The 22,962-nt window shown below is 41.0% G+C and overlaps 1 protein-coding gene across 3 annotated transcripts; it reads left to right on the forward strand.

The window, feature by feature from the left end:
• The first annotated feature begins 386 nt into the window (after nucleotides 1-386).
• LOC146317504 (integrin alpha-6-like) lies at nucleotides 387-22,677 on the forward strand. 3 transcript variants are annotated; one of them, XM_084731595.1, is made up of 25 exons: nucleotides 387-635; nucleotides 9,953-10,074; nucleotides 10,189-10,268; nucleotides 11,214-11,475; nucleotides 11,750-11,881; nucleotides 12,602-12,815; nucleotides 12,909-13,102; nucleotides 13,938-14,035; nucleotides 14,555-14,682; nucleotides 14,764-14,853; nucleotides 15,397-15,458; nucleotides 15,594-15,757; nucleotides 15,938-16,078; nucleotides 16,706-16,821; nucleotides 16,915-17,071; nucleotides 17,163-17,246; nucleotides 17,342-17,421; nucleotides 18,654-18,731; nucleotides 18,832-18,934; nucleotides 19,056-19,226; nucleotides 19,373-19,471; nucleotides 19,576-19,686; nucleotides 20,462-20,560; nucleotides 20,763-20,891; nucleotides 21,752-22,677. In XM_084731595.1, exons 1-25 carry the CDS (start codon nucleotides 463-465, stop codon nucleotides 21,914-21,916), a joined length of 3,252 nt encoding a protein of 1,083 aa, XP_084587721.1. In that variant the 5' UTR covers nucleotides 387-462; the 3' UTR covers nucleotides 21,917-22,677. The 3 variants fall into 3 exon arrangements, with proteins under 3 accessions (XP_084587721.1, XP_084587720.1, XP_084587719.1); XM_084731594.1 differs by lacking the exon at nucleotides 387-635 and adding an exon at nucleotides 21,057-21,141 and having other exon boundaries at nucleotides 9,475-10,074; nucleotides 21,752-21,873; XM_084731593.1 differs by lacking the exon at nucleotides 387-635 and adding an exon at nucleotides 21,057-21,132 and having other exon boundaries at nucleotides 9,476-10,074; nucleotides 21,752-21,873.
• The last annotated feature ends 285 nt before the right edge of the window (nucleotides 22,678-22,962 follow it).

Genomic DNA, 22,962 nt, shown 5'->3' on the forward strand with positions numbered 1-22,962 from the left:
GGTTAACATGGCACAGCCGTAACACGACGCAGGAATTTAGCCATTAGATCGCGCCATTCAGAGTTGGAGATATTACCATTAGCAGTGGCAACTTATCCATGTGACAAGCTGCCCTGGTCTCCCCTACATTTACTTACTAAGTACAGCATTTTCACATTGCTGTAGCCTTTTTGAACTTTTTCTTAAATAAATGATCAGAATTCATATTTCATCACTGATTAACTGCACTTTACTATGTAAGTTAGATTCCCATGAAATTTAAGGTGTGGTAGGGTGGTGTGTGTGTGTGTGTGTGTGTGTGTGTGTGTGTGTGTGTGCCAGGGGAGGCCAGTGGGCGGGGCTTGAAGCAAAGTGGACAACATTCAACCCTCCAGCAGTTTAATACAGTTCATTTCCAGTCTGCTCCTCTGTCAGTGAGGACTCACCTCTCAGCAGGGACTTTTGTGTTTGACTGCGTGTCTCATGGAGGGCAGGATCACCTGTGGACTGTGGCTGCTCGTCTTTCTCTCGGGATGTGGACGACTCTCCGCCTTCAACCTGGACAGCGACAATGTGCTGCGGAGGAGCGGAGATCCGGGCTCCCTGTTCGGCTTCTCTCTCGCCATGCACCGGCAGGTTGATCCGGATAAGAGAATGTAAGAGCCGCGCTTTGTGTTTGTGTTGAAGGGCAGCGAGTGTGGAGACAGCCTCAGAAAACACTGTACATATCATTAAAATAACTTCTGCAACCTTGTAATTAAAATGTCACAGCAAGTAGACGACTCTGAGTTTATTTTAGGTCGTTTGAGCTGCGAGAAGAGATGAAAAATCCCCTTTAAAGCGACTTTTTTAGACCTAAAGACAGCCTTTAAGTTAAGGTAGAAACCCCAGTAGAGTGTGAACATTTGAGCTCAGGTATGTCGCAGGTAGTTTCAAAGCTGCAGACTCAAAGTTTTTCACTAAATCATTAAATTCAGCCTTTCAAAATACCTTACAGCAAGCACCTGTTGTAAATTAAACCTCAGGCCTAGTTAATCTTTGTCCAGATTTTCCTTCCAGGTTACTTATTTGTGAGTTTTTGTTGGAGTTTTTTTTGTCCTCTCTCTCTCTCCCTCTCTGTTTTTCTGCAAACTTTCCCCCTCAAAGTAGTTTTGAAGGTGAGACCGAGCCTGGGCATTTAGGGGCAAAACATCTCATTGAATCATTGTTGGCATGTTTATGGGCATTGTTTCAGAGGGATTTGTCACTCTGCATAAAGGATAACTGCCATCAAGTGGTCACTGGTTTGAATAGCCTTAATATTAACTGACCTGAGATCACAGCAGTCAGATTCTTTAATCTGGGAGTCTGTTGGACTAAAAGGGGCCTGCCGGAGTTAAACATGTAGCCTGTGTTTGTGATTAAAAAACTACATTTTCTGTTTGTCCATAATCAGTGGTGGAGGAAGTATTCAAGTACTCTCAAAGTAACAGCACCACTCTGTTACATAAGGAAAAGAAAGCAACTACCTAATGTATTTAAAAAGCACTCAATGCAGAAAATAAGTGTTATATTATCATGTATTATATCACTGGATTGTTATTACGAGTGCATTGACATGTAAGTAGCATTTGTCATGGTTGGTTGAGGTGAAGCTGTTTTATGGCTGGTAGTTTAATTTGCTATTGCAAACTCATCTTATATTTTGTATATAAAAACCTATGAAGTAAAGTTACTAGTTACTGTAGCTGTTAAATAAATATAGTGTAGTAAAAAGTGCATTATATCCCTCTGAGCTGTAGGGGAGTAGAAGTATGAAGTAAGGTTATGGTCGACTAATATGTTTTTTCGGGTCGATATCAACAGGCTTACGGATTATTAGTTATTAGGAACATGTGCCATAAAAAAAATACAATGTAGGTGTCAAAAATTAGAATTATACAACACAAAACAGCTATTCTAAAGTTAGTACATTTTTAACAAATTAATAAACAAAATAGTTCCCCAAAGAAAAAAACAAAAAAAAAACAACAGACTCCTTTAATCTTAAAAATCCAGAATTTCGGATCTGATAATCATCCAGGTCGATAATCGAAGGAGCCCCTGAAGTAAATTACCGTAGAATAAAAATATTCAGGTATAGTACAAGTTCCTCAAGTACTTAATTAAGTACAGAGCTTGAGTAAATGTACATGTGTGTAAATGTGTTATATTATATGACTGTCCCTAATACAGCGTAAGATGCCATTTTGTAGATTATGTAATTTAAAGTACTGTACAGTATCAGCAGTGCAAACAGAATAATTGCCTCTAGCGGGGATTAAAATCGAGTGTAAACTACTTGCATTGCTATTAACTGGCTTTTTACACAGAAATGATCAATTTTCTTTCTTGTAATTGGTCAACAGATGGGGTGAAACTGCTCTCCAACTACAGGTGTAGTAGTAGTATTTGTATAACTAATGCACAGGGGTCACACAGTGTGTTTACCCACTGCAAGATATCCTGAACTATTAAACGGCTCAGAGTTGTTAAGCATCCCCGAGACTTTAACCTTTTCCACTGAGGTTAAACACTGTTCTTGAACTTATTTACACACGGCCACTACTACTGCCGCTGCACATTCACACACACACACACACACACACACACACACACACACACACACACACACACAGTGGCAGTTTGTGTCCTAGTTTTAGGCTGTGTCTAAATGAGAGACACATGGTGATTAGCACGAGACCAGAGCCACCGCAAAGTCCCACTGCTTCAGGTTGTAAAGTCAAATACAGGAACACAGAGCGCAGCTGGATTCTGTGAACTTAAAAACAACACATACCAGTGGAGATAATGTAGGCTGAGCTGCTAGTGGAGGTGTCACCCACTGAAACAATATGAGGATTAATCGAGAATTAGATTGATAGAAAATTAATCTGCATGTTTCATCACACCTTAATTATCCCTAAAGTCATTTTTAAGTAAAAACAAACCAACAGTTGCTTGTTCCAGCCTTTTAAATGTGAAGATATGCTGGTCTTCCTCGTCGTTTCTGATAGTAAACGATGAGTAAAAAAATAGTTTTGGACTGATTTGTTGCAGTTTTAAAATGTTAACTGTTGCTCAGGGGAATTTAGATGGGCATTTACCACTAATGACATTTTATTTACTAAACAATTTGTTGATTAATGGACAGAGTAATAGGAAGATTACTTTATAATAAAAAAAAAAAAAATAAAGATGGACAACATGACAGCTCCTAAAAGGTGAAGCCAAAACATCCTGCTCGCCCCCTGGTGGCTGGCTGCAGTATAGGTCATAAACCCCGCCCCCTCCACTTTAGTTGATAGGACATGGGCCAAACAAAAACAGTAGTACACATCAGATACATTTTTCTCACACTGATGTGCGTTCAAGTGATCCTTTATCTGGACAGTGTGGTTTTCATTAGTTATTGGATGCGATAAAAACTGGTTTTCGTGTCGTGATTGACAGCTGAGCTCATGATTAAATCAGCTGGATGTATGGGCGGGACCATGATACTCCAAATCATGTCGTGTCGGCAGCATGTGGGGAACAAGTGGAGACGTGTCATCCACCTTTATTCACAGTCATATGTTTGCAGCTCTAACCCTTATTTTGAAAGGTGTTATTTCAGGCATGTTTTCAGCAGGTTTATTTTGTGTGATGCAGAGCTGTTTAGCCTCATCTCTTGTCAAAACAGTAGTAATATAATAATATTAATGTCCCGCTGTCATAGCTTGTTGAACACAAGTAAAATATCCTGACAGTAATCAGTGTAGAAGCAGATGAACTTGAACTCGAATTACGCTGCAGGTTTGAATGTGTGTGTGCATGTTGGAGCTGGAGGCCATGTTTGTATAGCGAGTGACGGTGCTCGTGCTGCTGTTCCAGAGGTGGAATGTGTTCTCACTGTGTATTTGTGTGTATGCACGTGTATTCATGCCCTGCCTGTGGATGCATGTGTGTGTGTGAGTGTGTGTGTTTGGTGTGTTTTAATGGTGCTGATGCATGCTGTGGCTGAGCACTGAGGCGTTGCCATGTTGTCAGTCACTTGGAACAGTGTCAGAGAGCTGCTTGATACATTCCTAACCTGAGGCAACACAAAGAAGAGACAGATGAGCAGTGAACATGATTTGTCATTATGTCAGTCCTTTAAAAGTGCAAATGAAATTTTTTTTGAGTTTATCAAGTTTATCTAAAGATGAAAAGTAAATTATCTCAACAAAACATCATTAGTTGGTAAAACTTTTTCAAAACGTAAGAGTCTGAGTTGGGCTGAAGTTTTCTCGATGTTTTCACAGTGCATATTTTTGTGCTGTTGTCCTGTGTTGAAAAGGTTTTGGGGAGGCGGTTCAGGGGACAAACACTGCCACAAACATTTTTAATTTAAAGAAGGCACTCCAACCATCCAATATTGTTTTCAGTATCATTCCTTGAGAAATAGAGAGGGAAAGAGAGGAGGTTTAACCCGTTCATCCACCACAGCCTCCTTTCAACAGTTAATTTCTTGCTGTTTATAGCTGAAATAAGGCGGTTGTGTGAATAGCCAGATAGCTAATTAGTAATTAAAAAAACAATATGAAAAAAACCCAACAAACTAACCTTACATGTGTCAACATGTTGCACATGTGTGCTTGTGTTTCCCCAGTGTGTGTCTCCTCCTCACTGCTGGGTGTGCACAGTCCACTGTCAGCAAATGCATTCCAGTTTTTACTTAATCTTCCAGTATCTGTCATGCCCTGCAGGGAGGAGTGTTTCATGTACCTGCAGGACAAGGCAGGAGCTGATGGGATTGTGTAGATGCATGTGTGTGTGTGTGTGTATGTCTGTGTGTCTGTGTGTCTGTGTGTCAGAGCATTCCACGGTTGGTCATAATTACCAGATGGAGGAGCTGTCTATATAATAAAATCAAGAGGGAAAGCTCAAAATGCATGAAGAGAAGAGGGAGGAGTGAGAGCTGAATGAAGTTTAAGGGCTAGGATCGAGTGTGAGAAATATGTGGGAGAAAGTAAATGCATGGAAATGGATGTAGCACAAAGAGTAAAGGATATATAGAGGCCTGCTGTGAGAAAGAGGAAAGCAACGCATGGCGGCATGTTAAATAGTGATGTCAATGTCATGCTGTGTCTAGATTTCCAGAAATGATAGAGGAGATGGGAAGACCGAAGTTGAGTATTAAAGCCAACTTTATGTGCGAGTCTACTGTGTATGGTCTTTGTATGAGAGTCAGATTTTCTTCAGGTTAGTTGAGGTTATCCAACATCAAAGCGAAAGAGAAAAAGAAAGAAGGTGATGTCTGAAAGAATGCGAGAGGAACATAAATCGGTTTTACATCTGGGCACCAAGTTTAAGCCGTTATTCAGCCAGTCAGAGTCAGCGGGCTCGATCCTGGCGGACAGATGGAGGCAGAAGTTGGGTAATACATGACAAGAACCTCTGGATCTGCAAACCATTTGGAGGTGAACGCCTCTAGCTGATAGGGCGCCACTGGCTGTTGCCAAGCAACCAGCTGTGCCCCGGCTGGGCAGCCAGTTTTGCTGCCATAAGAAAAAAATGGCAACTCTTTATAATAACTATCATTAATTAATGGTAAATTGATAGTTAATTAAGCATCAGTCAATAGTTTTTTCACTGTTAACAAACAATATTAAACATATAATATAAGTTCTGCCATTAGGGGTCTCTCTCACGTTAAAACAATAACAAAAGACGTAGTTTGATGATGATCTGAAGTGGCGTGAGATCATGGGAGTTGTTTTCTTCACCACCATAGCTGATGAAAATCCATCTGCAATGACTCAGGCAGAAATCTGGAACCAAAGTCAAATCAAAGTTTTGTTCATGCTGTGTTCATGCTACGTTGAGTCACATGCGTTAGCAACTAGATAGTAACAGCCAGCAGGAAACGAACCGTTACCTTTAATAAATGACTGAGCGTTGTTGTAAACATTTTGGATAATGTAAGTGAACAAGTCGACAAAATATGTAACATATGTTTATTGTTTTTAGACATTTTACTACAGATATGTTACAGATTGTAGCTTTAAGTATTTGTTTACATCACCAAATGATTTGTAAAACTTTACAAAATCATTACAGAGACAGATAACACAGATATTTGTATCATTTAATAGTTAAAAATTAGCTTACAAAACGTCTATAAACATTATTTCTATGGTTATTATGAAGTTGCAGCTGATGAGAATAGTAACTTACTTACTTATTTGCCAAATAGATGCTAGAGGGCTACGTCGAGCGTCACAGTTTGAAGTGTAGGGCCGCTGACCGAACTGTCTTTTTTGAAAAGCTGGGAGTGGAAACCTGTTGTGTCTAAACATTATCTGGATGCTTATTGTAAAGTTGCAACTGATGTTTATGAAACTTGATCATTGCTTAAACTGAATTGACTATTAATTTACCAGTCCGACTGTTGTTGCCAGTACGTGTGTGTTTGTTTTGGGAGTCAATGAACACTTGTATCCAAACACACACACATGCTTTCTCTGTCTGTTTGTCTTTGTCCTTCCTGCAGACTAAGCCTGTGTGTTGGGGTTTCCTCTGCTGGTGGCCAATGATTAGATAAACAGCTGGCTCTCCGTCAGTGGGCCAGCGGGTCAGCCTTATCTCGGCGTTAACTCCCCGACACATCGTGTCAGCGCTTCACTCTTCACTTGCAAAAAATCATGATAATGTGTGGCAATAAAGATAATGTGTCTGCTGGGATTCATCTCCAGGTTAGATTGCTGGGGATGTATTACAGAAACTTCCTAAAATAGGATTTTTCCCAGTTCAGCACAACAGCAAATATGACTTTAGGAATACTGTCTTGTCGTGCTTCATCTGTTATCAGATGAGGAACTCCTAAATACTCAATCCAACACCGTTTATCAACTCTTATGTCTGTTAACAAGCAATCGACACTACCTTTGTCATCATGCTGAGCTAAACAACTTTCTAACTGTTGTTTTTTTTTTATCATTGAGACATACTGAAACATACATTTAAACATAGAAAGAAATTTAATGAAATCAACAATCTGACTTCACACAGTCTCCACTGTACCCTACAGATTAAACATTTAGCCAATGCTGCTGTTACTCACATTGTGCATTTGATCAAGCTGCATGTGTGTTAACAGATTCACTTGTGTGTGTGTGTGTGTGTGTGTGTGTGTGTGTGTGTGTGTGTTTCAGGCTGCTGGTTGGTGCCCTGAAAGCAAAAGCCTTAAGCAAAACCATTAGCTGCTGTTAGCGAACACTACGGTTTGTTGGAAGTTTCTGTAATACAGCCCCTGAGCAGGACTTTGATCATTTGGATCTATAAGTAACCACTCAACTTTCTGCTCTCTTAATTATTTAATTGTTCAGTTCATTTTTATCCCAAGGGAAACTTTACAAAAAAAAACAAAAAATGTATTTCCTGGAAACACACTGAAGTATAAATAATGTTCAGACAAGTGATGGTGGTTGTGTGATATGTGGTATTAAATAAGTGCTGCATGTGTCTCTTTAACAAAATCAAACAAACAAATCACAAAAATATTATATTGGATATACAATATACATTCCTTCACTTGCAGAAAAAAACCTACGTTTGACCCCAGACAAAAAACAGTATAGCAACATCATAAAATCTGAAGAACTCAGGTGTATTCCTGCAGATTTTACGCTTCGTGCACTATTGTTGGTTGCATTTACCCCAAAAGAAACAGCCGACCAAGAGTCTGAATGAGTGCCACAGTTCGTAGAACTACAGTACCCATGCAGCAGAGACCCCAGGCCCAGTGACCCCATTTCCCAGAGTCCATGTGTGTCTTGGCAGAGCACTTTCCGTCCATTCATCCTGCTTTCCTGCATCTCGGATGATGATGGCAGCCCACCTGGGATTCACTGGGATGACTCATCTTTGATTGACGAGCTTGTGCCCCGGCAATTTTCACTGGGTGTGAAAATATGTTTTTGTCTTTTGGGTTAGTGCACAAAGAGGCGAGGGGTTGACTTCACACTGTGTGGTATCAAATGTCAAGTGTCACTGGATTGGACACTTGATGGGTGGGATAACTGCACAAATTATAGAGCTGTGGTTTATAAATCAAGGCCAAACCACTACAGTGGTTAAAATGGGATAAACAGTGTACACTTGTCTGTCAGTACAGAAGGAGTGCGCTTCTATTCTGATAACTTAATGCATTTTATTTTAGAGAAATGCTTCATATTTCCTGCAGATCCTGTTTAAAATGGCAGCGTAAGGCTGTCGACAACTTTGTGAGCAGTTTTGCCATATATTTGAGTGACGTACAAATAGATTTATTGTCCTTTGCTAATCCGCATCACGCCGGCTGAAGTCTGTATTCCTGATAATTTACGCTTGTCTGAAAAAGTTAGCTTTATAGTTTGAAATGTCCTCCCACATGCCGTTAATGTTGACTAGCGAGTTCTACACTGCAGACATGCTGATCACATTAGGCCTCAGTTCCTCACTCTGACTATATGTCTCTGTAAATTCCCTCCCAGATGATGCATGTGTGTGTGTGTGTGTGTGTGTGTGTGTGTGTGTGTGTGTGTGTGAGAGAGCATCTGAGAAGGCTTTGTGTTCCAGCTAAAAATGGCTTTGCTTAATCTCATCTGGTGAAGACAGTGTTCTGTACAACATTAACTCTGGAGGTCATGGAAATCTGGACAGACAAAATGAGCCATAGAGACGTACAGGGAGACAGTGCTGGCAAGGTTACTTTAGTTAATGTTGTAGGTTACAACAGGGGGATTTTGACACAAGCTTGCCACTTTCATCAGGGGTATTAATGACAAATTTGAAGTGACAGAGTGTCTGACTTTGTGTCCAATGCACAGCTAACTAATGCATACAAAAAATGTATAGAAACTGTTTTTTTTCGTTAAGTAAGACAAAAAAAAGTAAATTTTCAGAAATTTTGCACTTTCTTGCAGTATTTAAACATTGAAATGCCTCCCTATGAGATGACAAGACCATCAGTGGCCCTGAACTAATTTAACCCTGTTAAAAATGTAATAAGTAAATATTGTAATTTCTCATCAAAGTAATTAAACTTATTACATTTTTGATTTAAAGAAATGGGCTATAATGCTGAAAAGTCCTAAAAACACAACTTTGAACCAGTAAAGTAAACCTAACAACTTTATTCTGTGTGACCTGGACATTACATTACATTAAGCATTTCAAACAAGAGAACCGATCTAAAACAACGCTCTAAATTGGAGCACGTACTGCCCAGTGAAAGAAGCCGGTCGAGGTGTGGAGACAGCTCCTTGAAAGCCGTCTTACCTTTCATGGTGTTGCACTCAAATTTGCTCACCAGCGTTGTCTGCAAACAAAGCCATTCCTGTGTGGTGAAAAGATGCAAAGCAGTAACTGCACTAATTGCAATTAGATTTATTTTGTCATTTAATTACGTGCACCTGGTTTACCTGCAACTAGTAACTCACCCACACTGCAGAGAGAGAGAGAGAGATTGGTGTATTGTCAGTGTGTATGTTGCCCTACATTTCGCTGTAAATCTCCACAAAGCGTCTGTTTGAAGGAAGACATCCTTGACTTGTTTGATTTACTCCGTAGGAAACCCTGGGAACTGGTTGCCAATCGGCAGGACACGGGTGTGGCATTTGCCCTTGTCCTTTCCTCACAAAGGCAGCCTCTGTGTGTGTATGGAGAGAGATAGAAAGCCCGGTTCAATCAACCACAGCAGGCGTTTGAAAGGGGTCTTTGACTCAGTCAGACCGTGAGGACATGGAACATCAGTTTGGTGGCGGATGTGTGTGTTTGTGTGTGTGACACAGTAGACTGGAATGTGTGATAATATAATGTATGAGTGGAAGAAATGCCACAATGCTCGATTTGCGGATGAGTTTTACTGCTTCACAATGTGCGTCTGATTGAGCTGCATACTGTATGTGTTAACAGATTCATCTGTGTGTGTGTGTGTGTGTGTGTGTTTCAGGCTGTTGGTTGGTGCCCCGAAGGCAAGAGCCTTGAGTGGTCAAAAGGCTAAAGTGACAGGAGGACTGTACAGCTGTGACATGAGCACAGACGCCTGCACCAGAGTTAACTTTGATGATGACGGTGAGAAATCTGCTGACACCTGTCAATTTCATCTTATATGTTTTGGCCTATTTTTTCCAGTATTTGAGTCACAATATTCTCTTTGTGTGTATTTCTGTCCCTGTCTCTGTGTAGAGGACCCAACCAAAGAGAGCAAAGAGAACCAGTGGATGGGAGTGACAGTCAACAGTCAGGGGCCTGGAGGCAAGATTGTGGTAAGACTGTGTGTCTTTGCATCTGACCGTGAACTTGAACCTGAACAACTTCAATTTAATATCGTTAACTCAGCTGTAGACTTGAAACAATAAGTAGATTAATTGATTAGCCAATCAACCAGAAGTTAATAAGCAAAAATGCAAAAAATAAAACAAACAAAACGGTGGTTGCAGCTCCTCCAACGTTAGGATTTACTGCTTGTCTCTGTTTTACATTGCTGTAAAATAAATATCTTTGGGTTCTGGATTGCAACAGGTATTTTTCACTATTTTATAATATTTCATAGACTAAACTATTGGCAAATCAATTGATAATGACAATAATTATCAGTGTCAGCTCTCCATGTCACTCCATGTCAATATTAATATTCTTAATATCTAAAATATTAATATATATTTTAATATATATTAAGTTTTTAAGAGTATTAGACATGCCCTGCTGGATTACAAGGAAATGTATAAAATTGTCCTAAATCAAACTGATAAAGAATTTTAGAGCTGCAATGAATGATTTCTTTCCTCTTTCTTTTAGATTAATCACTAATTCATTTGGTTTCTAAATTGCCAGAAAACCATTTTTGACATCTTCACAGTGCTTGTTTTGTTTGAGCAGCCGTCCGAAATCCAAAGAAATTCAATTTACAGTTAAATGAAACAGAGAAAAGCAACAAATCCTCACATTTAAAAGCTGAAAGTTTTGCATGTTTGCTTGAAAGCGGCTCAAACTGAAACTGGCTTAAGCGATGGTGATCAAGTAAAGTTTCAGCACTGCAGAATAGATAATGGTCCGTCTGGCTTTGAAGCTACTCAAGGTGAAGTTTAAAGGTAAAATTGGACCTCATTTGGTTACTCGCTGTGGCATCTATACTCCGAGCCTTTTTCTGTTCACAACATCTATGATTTTAACCAACGTCACGTCAACTCGTCTCTCTGTGTCCCCGGTAGACCTGCGCCCATCGCTACCAGCGCCGGACCAACGTGAACACGGCCATCGAGTCTCGTGACATCATCGGCCGCTGCTACGTGCTGAGTCAGGATCTGACTATCGACCCCGTATCGAGCGATGACGGAGGCAGCTGGCATTTCTGCGAGAGCCGACCCAGAGGCCACGAGATGTTTGGCTCCTGTCAGCAGGGCCTCTCCGCCACGTTCGACAAGCAGTACCACTACCTCATCTTTGGGGCTCCCGGGGCTTACAACTGGAAAGGTACTCTAGTGTGTGTGTGTGTGTGTGTGTGTGTGTGTGTAATAACAAGCAATGAAAGAAGAACTTCGGTGCACATGTGCGTCATAATCAATTTAATGTATATGATTTATGATGTTCACTTTTCATTCTAAAGGAATTTGCCAGCGATGCTTTTTCTAGTCATGTGTTCAACATTACTGCGAACTGGAATATTGCATTATGGGTTTTTCATCCTTTTATTGCAACCCAGATGTCTGCCGTCTTATCCCGTCTCGTGTCGTCTCCTCTCCTCCAGGTGTGGTGCGCGTGGAACAAAAGAACGACACCCTCTTAGAGATGGGCATCTATGACGACGGCCCTTTCGAAGCGGGAGACGAGAACGAAAAGAACCCAGATCTGGTCCCCGCTCCTGCCAACAGCTACCTGGGTAAATCACGGTCCAGTCTCTTCATCCGTTCATTGATGAATTATTCATTATCCACCATCACCCAGACATGGGCAGAATTTCAGTTTACAACAAGTATGTAATTATTTTTGAGATGATCTGGTGTTTAGTGCAAATTTCTCCTAAGATAAAAGTATATAATCAAAATGTGATCATTTACAACTCAAATAGACACTGACTCATGCGGCGAACATTCAGGATTAATTTGAGCTCTACTTAACATGAAACAGGCAAACAAAAACTCCTGCCCAGAATATAATTTCAAAGGGGGACACCACAGCTGCAGAGGCTTCCTCACTCTTCATGCTGCTCCCATCATAAATAATATGGCCACTAGAGGTTGCCATCTAACAACTTAAATAAGCTGCTTGCATACGGCTGTTTTTCTGGTGCTGATGACCTGAAACCACCAAGAATTCACCCCTGAATTCGTCTCCTCCCGCCTCCATAATATCCTGATTGGCCCCTTTAAATCTATGATGTGGGAATTTAGCAGAGCTCACCTTTTCAAACTAGGTGGTTTCAGGTCAGACCCATATTTAGGATGCCTTAAATGTGATGATATCAGTTTGAATATGCTTTATTTTTGTGCATTATGTGCATTTTAATTATCTTGACTTCATTCATTTTAATCACATTTTACATTTGTTACAAGATACTTTTTGTCACTGGTGTCACTTCAGTTGCTCTGCTCCTTTCCAGGCTTCTCTCTGGACTCCGGGATGAGTCTGACCAAGCAGGGCCAGCTGACGGTGGTGGCGGGAGCCCCCAGGGCGAACCACAGCGGAGCGGTGGTCATGCTGAAGAAAGGCGGGGAAACATCCAACATCCTGTTAGAGGAGTACACGCTGGAAGGGGAAGGGCTGGCCTCGTCTTTCGGCTACGACCTGGCCGTGCTGGATCTGAATAAGGACGGGTGAGTGATGCACAACGCCTGTGACTTCTGCTTTGAAAAGTGCGCTCGCTGTTACCGTACACTCACAAACAAAGTTACGCTCCTGTTTGTCAGATGGCAGGACATAGTGGTGGGAGCGCCTCAGTACTTTGAGAAGGACGGAGAAATTGGTGGAGCCGTCTACGTCTACGTCAACAAAGCCGGAAAGTGGAAAGACGTCAAGCCCATCAGAATAGACGGACATAAGGACTCCATGTTTGGCCTGGCTGTGGAAAACCTGGGAGACATCAATCAAGATGGTTACCATGGTGAGGGGGAAATGTTTGCATATGAACTGTCAGCTGGTCATTCTTGATCCAACTCAACTCAACTCAGCTTTATTTACATACCGCCTTTCATACACACATGCAGCCCAAAGTGCTTCACTTAATAAAATTAAAACAACACAGACAGGAAACAAATAAAAACAATAAATGAAAAAATTGTAAGAATAAAAGTTACAGGAATATAAATAGACATAAAATAAAAATCAGCGGAATGGGAACAGAAACACCAGGGATAAAAATAATGTAAAAACGAGTGACTGATGATTAAAAAACTAAAGTTATAGTGTTACTCTCAATTAGAAATTAAAAACCAGATTAAAAAGATAGGTCTTTACTTTCCTTTTCCTAAGATCCAGAATCAGTGAGTTCCGTCTCTCTCTCAGGTGTGTTTATGGGACACATAATAAAGACCTTAATGACCTGGCTGGTCATTCAAGATCATTCAAGCCTTTTAAACAAGTAAAACAACGTTTAAATCAGCTGTAAAACATAAGGTAGCCAGTGTAATGTCTGTGACAGTGAGGTAATGTGATCCTGGCTGGCGAGAAAGGTCTGACTTTTAGGCTACCAACGATTGAGTGCAGTTGTTCTCTTCCTGTTTTAGGTGCCATTAAAAGAATTTCTTTTTTTTTCCTCATTTAGCTTTAAAAAGTGTTTACCCATCCAAACATTAATGCCAGCGAGACAGGCAATAAAAGCATGCAAGCGCTGAGTGTATTGGGGTCTTAGGTGAGACAGAAATGTACAGTTGTGTGTCATCTCGACCCTCCTTGAACATAACCACATTGTAAGTCACTGTTGTCTTTCTTGCTATCAGATTTTGCAGTGGGAGCTCCTTATGAGGAAAACGGTGCAGGGGCTGTTTACATCTACCACGGAGCAGCCAAGGGTCTCAGCTCTATGAAAGCTGCACAGGTATGCAGTAAACTTGTGGAGTAACTAACTGCACTTTTTCCAACTCTTAACTCTGCTGCAGCCTTTTGTTCTGTGTGATAGGAAGGCTGTCAGGCCTGTAAGAGCCTGCTCAGACCTGGTATTAACATGCGTCCTGGGTGATCTGATCCCAAGTGGACAGTACATGTGTGAACGTACCCAGGACGCACTGAGGACGTATTTCTCAGACTGCAGTTGGCCACATTCTTTCAGTGGCGTAAACGCAATGTGTCCTGGGCTACAATAAAGACATGAAACCCATGTACTGTAAGTCGATCATTTGGTTAACCACAATATCCACAGACTCCCTTTAAAAAAATTAGCAATTTTAGTGTTGCTGGGTGAGGAGTAACTTTATGAACTTTATAAACCTTGTGAAACTGTCTGTGACAATGTTTTTTGGCTTTCTTGTAAATTCGACATATGTTAAACACTGAGTTATGTCTTTCCTTGGTGAAAAACCTCAAAGCTAATTTCGGTGAAATAAAAATCTTTCTTTAGATTCTGTCCGGCCAGCCTTTGGGAGTCAGGCTGTTTGGCTACTCTCTGGCAGGCAACATGGACCTGGACAAGAACTCCTACCCCGACATGGCTGTCGGATCCCTCTCTGACGCTGTCTTTGTCTTCAGGTGAGTGGACTGCTACGTTTTTGTCACTACACGTCTCTGATCGTGGCTATAGAGTCGTTCACTGTGTTCTGTCCCCCCCAGAGCCCGACCAGTTATTAACATCAAGAAGGAGATCAAGTTCTCACCGAAGGAAATCGACCTCACCAAGAAGAACTGCGGCAACACCTTCTGGTATGTGTGTCAAATATGAATCATTTTATTCATGGAAAGATCCAGCATGAAATATCTTTAATCATTAAGCGGAACCATAATACGATTTAACCACCCATTAATACGATTTCTGGACTTTCCATCAAACTTATGTAGAAAAAAAAGGTTATTTTTCAACTCTATATTTGAAAATGGTCCAATAAGTGTCTGACAATTTTATGGAAAGGATCCCAACAGAGATAAATTTTTTTTAAAAAGTCAACGCTCTCGCCAAAGCCACCAGACTCCATTTCACAGAAACAGTAATTTTATCATCACAAAACACTGACAGCCGACAAAATCCACCGTCGTCAGCCAGAAATGAGAAGCTGCTTTTGTTTACGTCTCTAAGGATTCAAAGGCCTCGTGTTTCAACACTTACGCTCAGTTTCGATGTTGTATCTATCTCTTCATTTTCTCTTAGACACAAAAACATGGGGAAATAGGTTGAAAAATACCAAATTCACATTTAAACACTGTGACAGTGCTGTTTCTGACTGTGGATTAACTGCATTGTGTCCCCAGCTTGGACGTTGAGGCCTGCTTCTCCTACAGCGCCAACCCCGCGAGCTACGCTCCCAGTCTGAGTAAGCTGAGCCAATGTTTTCTTCATTAGAGCAGACAGAGAGTTAACATCAACCAAGTATATTAATTATATTGACACACAGTGGAAAGATGAAGTCTCATTCTCCTCTTTATGTCCCCGTCTTCATCTTATCTAGCGGTGGCGTACGCCCTGGAGGCCGACGCCGACCACAGGAAGAATGGTCTCATTCCCAGGGCGACCTTCGTAGACGCTACTGACCACAACTACGAATACAAAGGGACCATCACCATGGCCAGCAAAGGAAAGAAACAGTGCATCAAACGTCGGCTCGCCATACAGGTAGTGAAATTCCCCTCTCTTTATCTTTTTTCTGTTATATCTGATTATTTATTTTCTTGTAATTTACATTTTTTCACTTTTTACATCTTGTGTTTCCTGGTGAAAAGTTAAAAAATCAGACTATATGAGACAATAAAGGCTTTGGCTTGACTAATGTTGCGTGATGACATCGTTTGGCAGGAAAATATCAAAGACAAGCTGCGTGGGATTCCCATCGACGTGTCTGTGGAGATCCAGGATGCCAAACGTAAACGCAGACAGAGCGCTAATCAGCTGTCACCCGTCCTGGACACCAATACACCGAAGACAACTCGATCAGAGGTGTGTACATACGAGGAATAGTTTGTGTTATTGTATGAGGTACTTAATGATAGTCAGTGTATTAGCTACAGTAGATTGGAGAAGCGGTCGTCAGACAGTCTTTCAAATATCGCTCTCTGTCGCTGAACCAAACTCCAGTAGTGAAATGAGTAATTTTACCTCCCAGAACACGAGAGCTGCTGTTCTACCTGCTGCCTCAATCTGTTTGTTTGTTTGTGTTATTGTGTGACTTTTGTGAATTCAAACTAACATTTTAAAACACAAAAAGACCAACAAATGTACAGATTGAAGCAGCAGTAGATCAGAAACTCCTGTGTTCTGTGAGGTAAAATGACTGTTTTTTCCAAAGGAGTCTGGTTAAGCAGGAGAGATTGATATTTGGCTTACATAATGGTGGTTTCCTGTCAGAAAATGGTAAAACGTTACATGGTGCACGCTGAAAGTGATATAAATTAAATACGTTTTGTTGCTGACCCTGTTCGCTGCAGTTGATCGATCAGTTTCTGTGCCGGTGCCCCTCTCTGCTTCTCTATATTGGAGATGTTTCGACTTTATGGACATGCAGAAGATTTGTTGATGTTCCCACTGTATATAGGTCATCTTGTGTGTGTGTGACTTTGGTTGTAGGTGAATTTCCTGAAAGAGGGTTGTGGCAGCGACAACGTTTGTCAGAGCAACTTGCAGGTGAAATATCGCTACGGCTACAGGACGACCAACGAAGAAACGTTTAAGCCGTTAAAACTGTAAGAGCACACACACCTTTTTTTTTCCATAGGAGTGTGATTTTGTTGTTACATTTATCAGCACTCGGGCTCATAACTTGTGTCTGTCTAAAGGGAGAACGGTGTGCCGGTGATCTCGCTCAGCGACCAGAAGGAAATCGCCTTGGAGGTCACCGTGACCAATCAGGGTGGAGACGATGCGTACGAAGCCTCTGTGAACGCCACCTTCCCACGCACCCTAACCTACTCTGCTTTCCGCACCCCAAATGATGTGAGCCTCACTTTCTCTGTCAGTCACACACTCACACACACACACACACACACCGATCTGCGGTCCTGATCGGAACTTTTATTAATTTCAGGACCGGCGGGTGAACTGTATAGCCAATAAAGAAGGTTCTCAGGCCAATTGTGAGCTTGGAAACCCCTTCAAACGTGACTCAGAGGTGAGTGAAAGTTAACTTTTGGAAACATTGTCTACCTCCTCTGCACAAGTGGGACTGTTAATACTTAAATAATGTTTCTGTGTTCGTGCAAACAGGCGACATTCTACATTATTCTGGGCACAGCAGGCATCTCTTCCAACACCAGTGCTGTGGAGATTGAGCTTAAGCTGGAAACGTAAGTATATAATTAGCTATTTGCATTGATTTGCACTTTTAAATAATTAGAGGGTGACTGATTTTTAAAGGGATAGTTAAGCTTAAGTATTTTAACCATCTAAAAAAGTCCATATTAGTTGAGGTGTATGCTATATTTTGAATATTTTTGCTGCTTTACCTTGCTGTCAGACAACCTCTTCCAATGAGATACTGCTGTTGTATAAGCCAGATATCACTCTCTCCAAATCAAGCAAACTCCACTGCCAAAACCAACAATTTTACCTCCACTACTACCACCTGCCTCCATCTGTTGGTCGGTTCAGATTCAACGAAATAAAACTAATAATACTAATAATAACTTTATTTATATAGCAACTTTAAAAAGTGAGTTTACAAAGTGCTTTGACAGACAAAGCAAACGAGCAGGATGCTGCAGAAGGCCAAACAGGAGCAAGACAAAATTAAGCTATAATTGGAGTAAAGTAAAGGCACTCAAACAGTTAAACAATACAAAACAGTAAAACAAGAAAAACATGACAATAAGAATAAATTAAAATATAGTGGGAGGAGATCACAGAAGCATAACATGATGATGATGGATGAAATAAGATAACATCATGTATGCCAATATAAATAAGTACAAATAAGTACAAAATAAAATTCAATATATTAAAAAGAGACAATGACATCACATAAAAGCAAGTCCATAAAAAAAAAAAGATGTCACTGATTCTGCAGCCTTGTCTCCTCGGGCAGGTCGTTCCAAAGTCGAGGGGCCCTGATGGAAATAGAGCGGTCACCTTTAGATTTTAAGCCTCGACTTTAGAACAGCCTGAGGATCTGAGGCTGCGTGCTGGCTCATGAGGGGTTAACATTTCAGCTATGTAGCTAGGATCCAGACCCAGACGGCCTTTAAAAGTGATCAGTAAAATCTTAGAATCAATTCTGAAACGCACAGGAAGCCAGTGGATTGAAGCCAGGATTGGGATGATGTGATGTCGTCTGTTAAAACCAGTGAGAGGCCGAGCTGCTGCCTTTTGGACCAGTCGGAGGCGGGAGAGTGACGCCACAGAGGAGTGAATTACTGTAGTCGAGTCTGGAGAATATATATGATATTGATTTTTTTAGGTTGGCATTTTTAGGTGGCTGAAATACCTTTTGCTGCTAACCCTGTCTACAAACATGCTTCTGGATTGTATTAAGATTTGTAGTTCATCTGACTCAACCTGTGCGTAACCTCTGATCCAACAGGACAAGTGAGCAGCAGAAAAAAGACCCCGTTAAAGCGAAGGCAAACGTGGCCATCATGTTGCAGCTGTCTGTATCAGGGTAAGACACACACACACACACACGCGTATATTTCACTGCCCAAAAAACACACACGTCTTCTCAGATTCAGGCCACTAACTGTGCGTCTCTGTCTTTCCAGACAAGCTCAGCCATCTCAGGTCTACTTTTCAGGAGAGGTCAAAGGTGAAGAAGCCATCAAGAGTGAGAGTGAGATGGGCAGTGCCATCATACACCAGTTCAGAGTGAGTACAGGAAAGATCCAAAGTCCTTTCCTTTCCTGAGCAGGTAGTTCTCTATTAGCCTGCGTGGTCTAATTTAACTGTATTATCTGAGGTAGAACGCTGTCCCTGTCTTGACTCGCAGATCATCAATCTGGGAAGGAGCTTGACAAACTTGGGCACCGCCACCCTCGACATCTTCTGGCCGAAGGAGACGAGCCAGGGCAAGTGGCTGCTCTACCTGATGAAGGTCAGCGCCACCGGAGTGGATCACATGGAGTGCAATCCTAAGACGGAGATCAACCCTCGGAACAAGGTCAGTGAACACATTACATTAAGGTCCGGTGGTCACTCTTCCTGCATGTCATACTTTTTTTAAACAGCAGTTTACATATGTGTTGGCAATTTATACATTTATATTCATGTAGACAAATAAAGCACATTTTCGTTTCTGCTTTTAAGGAACCAAGTACCAGCAGGGTGAGAAGAGCAGCAGGAAACACCCAGGAAAGCGAAGAGGGAACTCTATCACGTTTAAGTGACAAGAAGAAAGAAACTCTGGTAACACCACACTACCGAGTTCTATTCTCTTGTTTGTCTCTTGTTGTTGCAACCAGTAGGAGGGTAATCCAGCTGTAACTTCGTGTTTCCTTCTTTCCCGACAGACCTGTGACAATGGGGCAAAATGTGTGAAGATAAGTTGCCCCCTGCGGGGCATGGACAGTAATGCAATCATCACTCTCAACTCTCGCCTCTGGAACTCCACCTTTATTGAGGTAAAACATCAGACTGCAGGAAAATACTGTGTTTTGAGTCAGCTAGTTGGTCAGAATTAGAGATGTTTACCAACTGTATGGTAAGAATGAGCTTCAAATGCTTTTTGAAGGACTTAAATTATAATTCATATTGTGTATTTAAAATTTAAAAAATGTAATTATAATGATCTTAAAAAAAGAAAAGAAAATTGGGTGTTTGGGACTTTCAAAAGTACACACTAAAATTAAATACTAAAACACAATGAATTTGAATGATTAACTTATTAAATAATAACTTATACAATGTCTGTCAGTTAATAATAGAGCACTGTGTAGTTTTTACCAGACGTCCTTGTAAAAATCCATCTTTTTCATAAATCATTAACACAGCAGAACACTTTTCTTGCTTTGAATGCTGCCTCATAAGTGAATATTTTGCTTTATTAAAAGAGTCAAGAACTATTGCATCAAATTAATCAGTTTATTTTGATGTTTTTTTAGGCCTGAACAATGTGCAAAAAGTAAAATCCTATTGTGTTTATTTTTACAGATATTTTTTTCCTTTTGTTTTCTCTCCAAAAATTATGGTGTGGTTTGTTTGTACCAAACAGACGTGTCTGCAGAACAAGATTTGTAGAATGAGGAATCTCTGTAGCACCACGACGCCACTTTTAAAATGATATGCTGCGACAGATTTCATCAGCTTCTGCGATTCGGATATTTAACTTGGTCATACATTGATAATATTTTGATTAATAAATATTAAACTTGATCTTGATCTCTTGTCTTTTAACAGGATTATTCCAAGTTACATCATGTTGAGGTGATGGTGAAGGCCTCTCTGCATGTTGATGGCACAACAAAGAACACCGTGCTGACAAACGCTGAGTCACAGGTAAATAAAATGTGATGGTGCTGCACCCAAGAAGGGGACATGAGTATTTACTGCATCACAAAAGGTCTTAACTGATAATGTCAGAGTACTGCATGGACATAAAAAACCTGAGTTTGTGTGTGAAAGAATAAAAAGACTTTTATAAATGTTGTTGATAATCCAGAAGTCTCAGTGCTGATGTTCTGCTACTTGGGTTCTCCAGGTGAGACTGACGGTGTACCCTGAGCGGCGTGCGGCTCAGTACGGAGGAGGCGTGCCGTGGTGGATCATCGTGCTCTCCATCCTGCTCGGGCTGATGTTGTTGGCCCTGTTGGCTTTCCTCCTCTGGAAGGTAGGACTGAAGGACTAGGGAGCAGGACACACTCTGCCCCAGCCAATAAAAACACATCCAGCACATTTTCATGACTTTAACTGAAAAAAGTCTTTTTACAGAACAACTGAAGGCATACACGACATTGATTACACACATTTTTTCTAACGATTTGCCTCTCCTCAGTGTGGAGTCTTTGGGAAAAAGAATAAAGAGGACCCATCAGAAAAAGAGAGACTGACATCAAATGCGTAAAAAAAAAAGTGAGAGGGTAAAATTAGCCGGCCTGGCATGACTGGGTGAAACGTTTTCTCTCCCTCTTTTTTTTTTTTTTTTTGCTACAAAACAAAAACGCTGCTTTCTGGTATTAAGCAGACAAAGGGCAAATTCTCACACTGTGACATGAATGCTGCTGTAAAAGCTGACTGACCATTTCTGCAAAGAGTTTTACGCCTCGAAGATTTTCACACATGATTATGTGTGGATTATTACAGTTTACCTGCATGGCCAGGGGAGGTGATGGCTGATAAGGACTGTTATTGCTCTGAGGATCACCACGGGGGCTGCTCTGCATCTCTTTTCATTCTCTCTTTTCTTCCATGTTTTGTTGCTGGTGCTCATGCAGCCACTTGGTCTGCAGGTTTCTTTCTGTCTACGTTTAACAGCGGGGGGCATTACGACATGTTTCCTGTCTTTAAGAGGAGTGCAGATGGTTTGTGCACACCTCTTAATGGATTCTCTGCATCTTTGCTGTGAAACAGACTGATGACGTTAAATCAGTCTCATCAACCTCCTTTGCTTCCTCTGAGCGTCTTTAAATAGCCCTTTCCCCCCCAAACAAAACCCTGTTTGAACCTTTGTCTCCCCTTTCCTCCCTGCAGTGTGGCTTTTTTAAGCGGGCCAAATATGAAGACAAGGTTCCCAGTTACAACGCTGTTCGGATCAAACGGGAGGAGAGAGCAATAAGCCCCGGGAATGGTAACTGGGAAAACCTGGAGAAGAAGCCCTGGATGACAACCTGGCACGACAAGGAACATTATTCTTAACAGCCAGTGAGATCTGACTCCACGCAGACTCCTGTCGCTTACTGATAAACTCCAAATTTCACTCACAGCTTCACGAACAACACTTCACAGTTCACTTCAGTTTTATTCCTGTCCTGTAAATATCAAGGAACATAATAATTTGTTAAAAAAAAAGAGAGATAAACTTTTGTAAGACGTGATACTTGATCAAACGTTCTGCTTCAGGGGCCGAATTGATCTTGGATAAAGTCTGTATGAATCACTGGAGGAGGAGAGTTGAATTGTGGGAGATGATCCTGCACAACTACTGTCTGTCAGAGCTTTTTTGTACATTTGCTACATTCACAGTGTTGACTGGGGGAGGGAGGGATTATTTCTAGTTTTTTTTTGTACATTTTTTTGAATGTTTTGCAGAATTGTTTGTATTTATTCTTCGTGAGGAGTACTTTATTGTTACGTTCCCTACAGGCCAAAGAGTCATGCATGTCAAACACGGGCGACTTTTTAAACTAAAATGTGCTTATTTCCCCCATTTTTAAAAATAATTTCTAACTATGCAACCCGCCTTAACTTGTCGATTAATCTGAATTTTTTTACATTGAATGTGCCTCAGGTTGTACATTATGGAGGAACTGCAACTTATCCCACAGTTGTCGAGAACTCGGTCTGTAACTAAACATCAAGCCTCTGCAGAATTCACTTTTTACTCACTGGCTGTAAAATAAGAGGAGGGAGAAAGAACAAAGAGTTTCTTGAATAAAATTTTTTAAATAATAAAAAAAGATGACTGGTTGCTCATTATACTTTTCACAAAGATCCTGATGTTCAGCAGTGTTTTATTATTTGGGATTTGTTCTTAGTAAGAATAAAATCTACATATGCACACTCAAGAGCACACATCTGAATGCTGACATGTTCGTGCAAATAATTGGTTGGCTTGGCTTGAGAACCACTTAAGTTTTTTTGTTTTGGAGCTGATTTTTTGGGGGGATTTGGGATTTTTGTTTCTCTCACTTGCTGTGGGTGTGACTTCTTTTTGTTTTAAATTTTTTGGGGGGACAGGAAAT

This window comes from Lutjanus erythropterus, chromosome 12, assembly GCF_056507025.1.
Source record: "Lutjanus erythropterus isolate fLutEry1 chromosome 12, fLutEry1.hap2, whole genome shotgun sequence".
Taxonomy (NCBI): Eukaryota; Metazoa; Chordata; class Actinopteri; order Lutjaniformes; family Lutjanidae; genus Lutjanus; species Lutjanus erythropterus.

Bases quoted from the DNA above. Each gene is read 5' to 3' on its own strand.
- LOC146317504 (XM_084731595.1), top strand. From the start codon at position 463: ATGGAGGGCAGGATCACCTGTGGACTGTGGCTGCTCGTCTTTCTCTCG. The intron at 636-9,952 runs GTAAGAGCCGCG...TGTGTGTTTCAG, and splicing joins GTTGATCCGGATAAGAGAAT to GCTGTTGGTTGGTGCCCCGA. The intron at 19,687-20,461 runs GTAAAACATCAG...GTCTTTTAACAG, and splicing joins GGAACTCCACCTTTATTGAG to GATTATTCCAAGTTACATCA.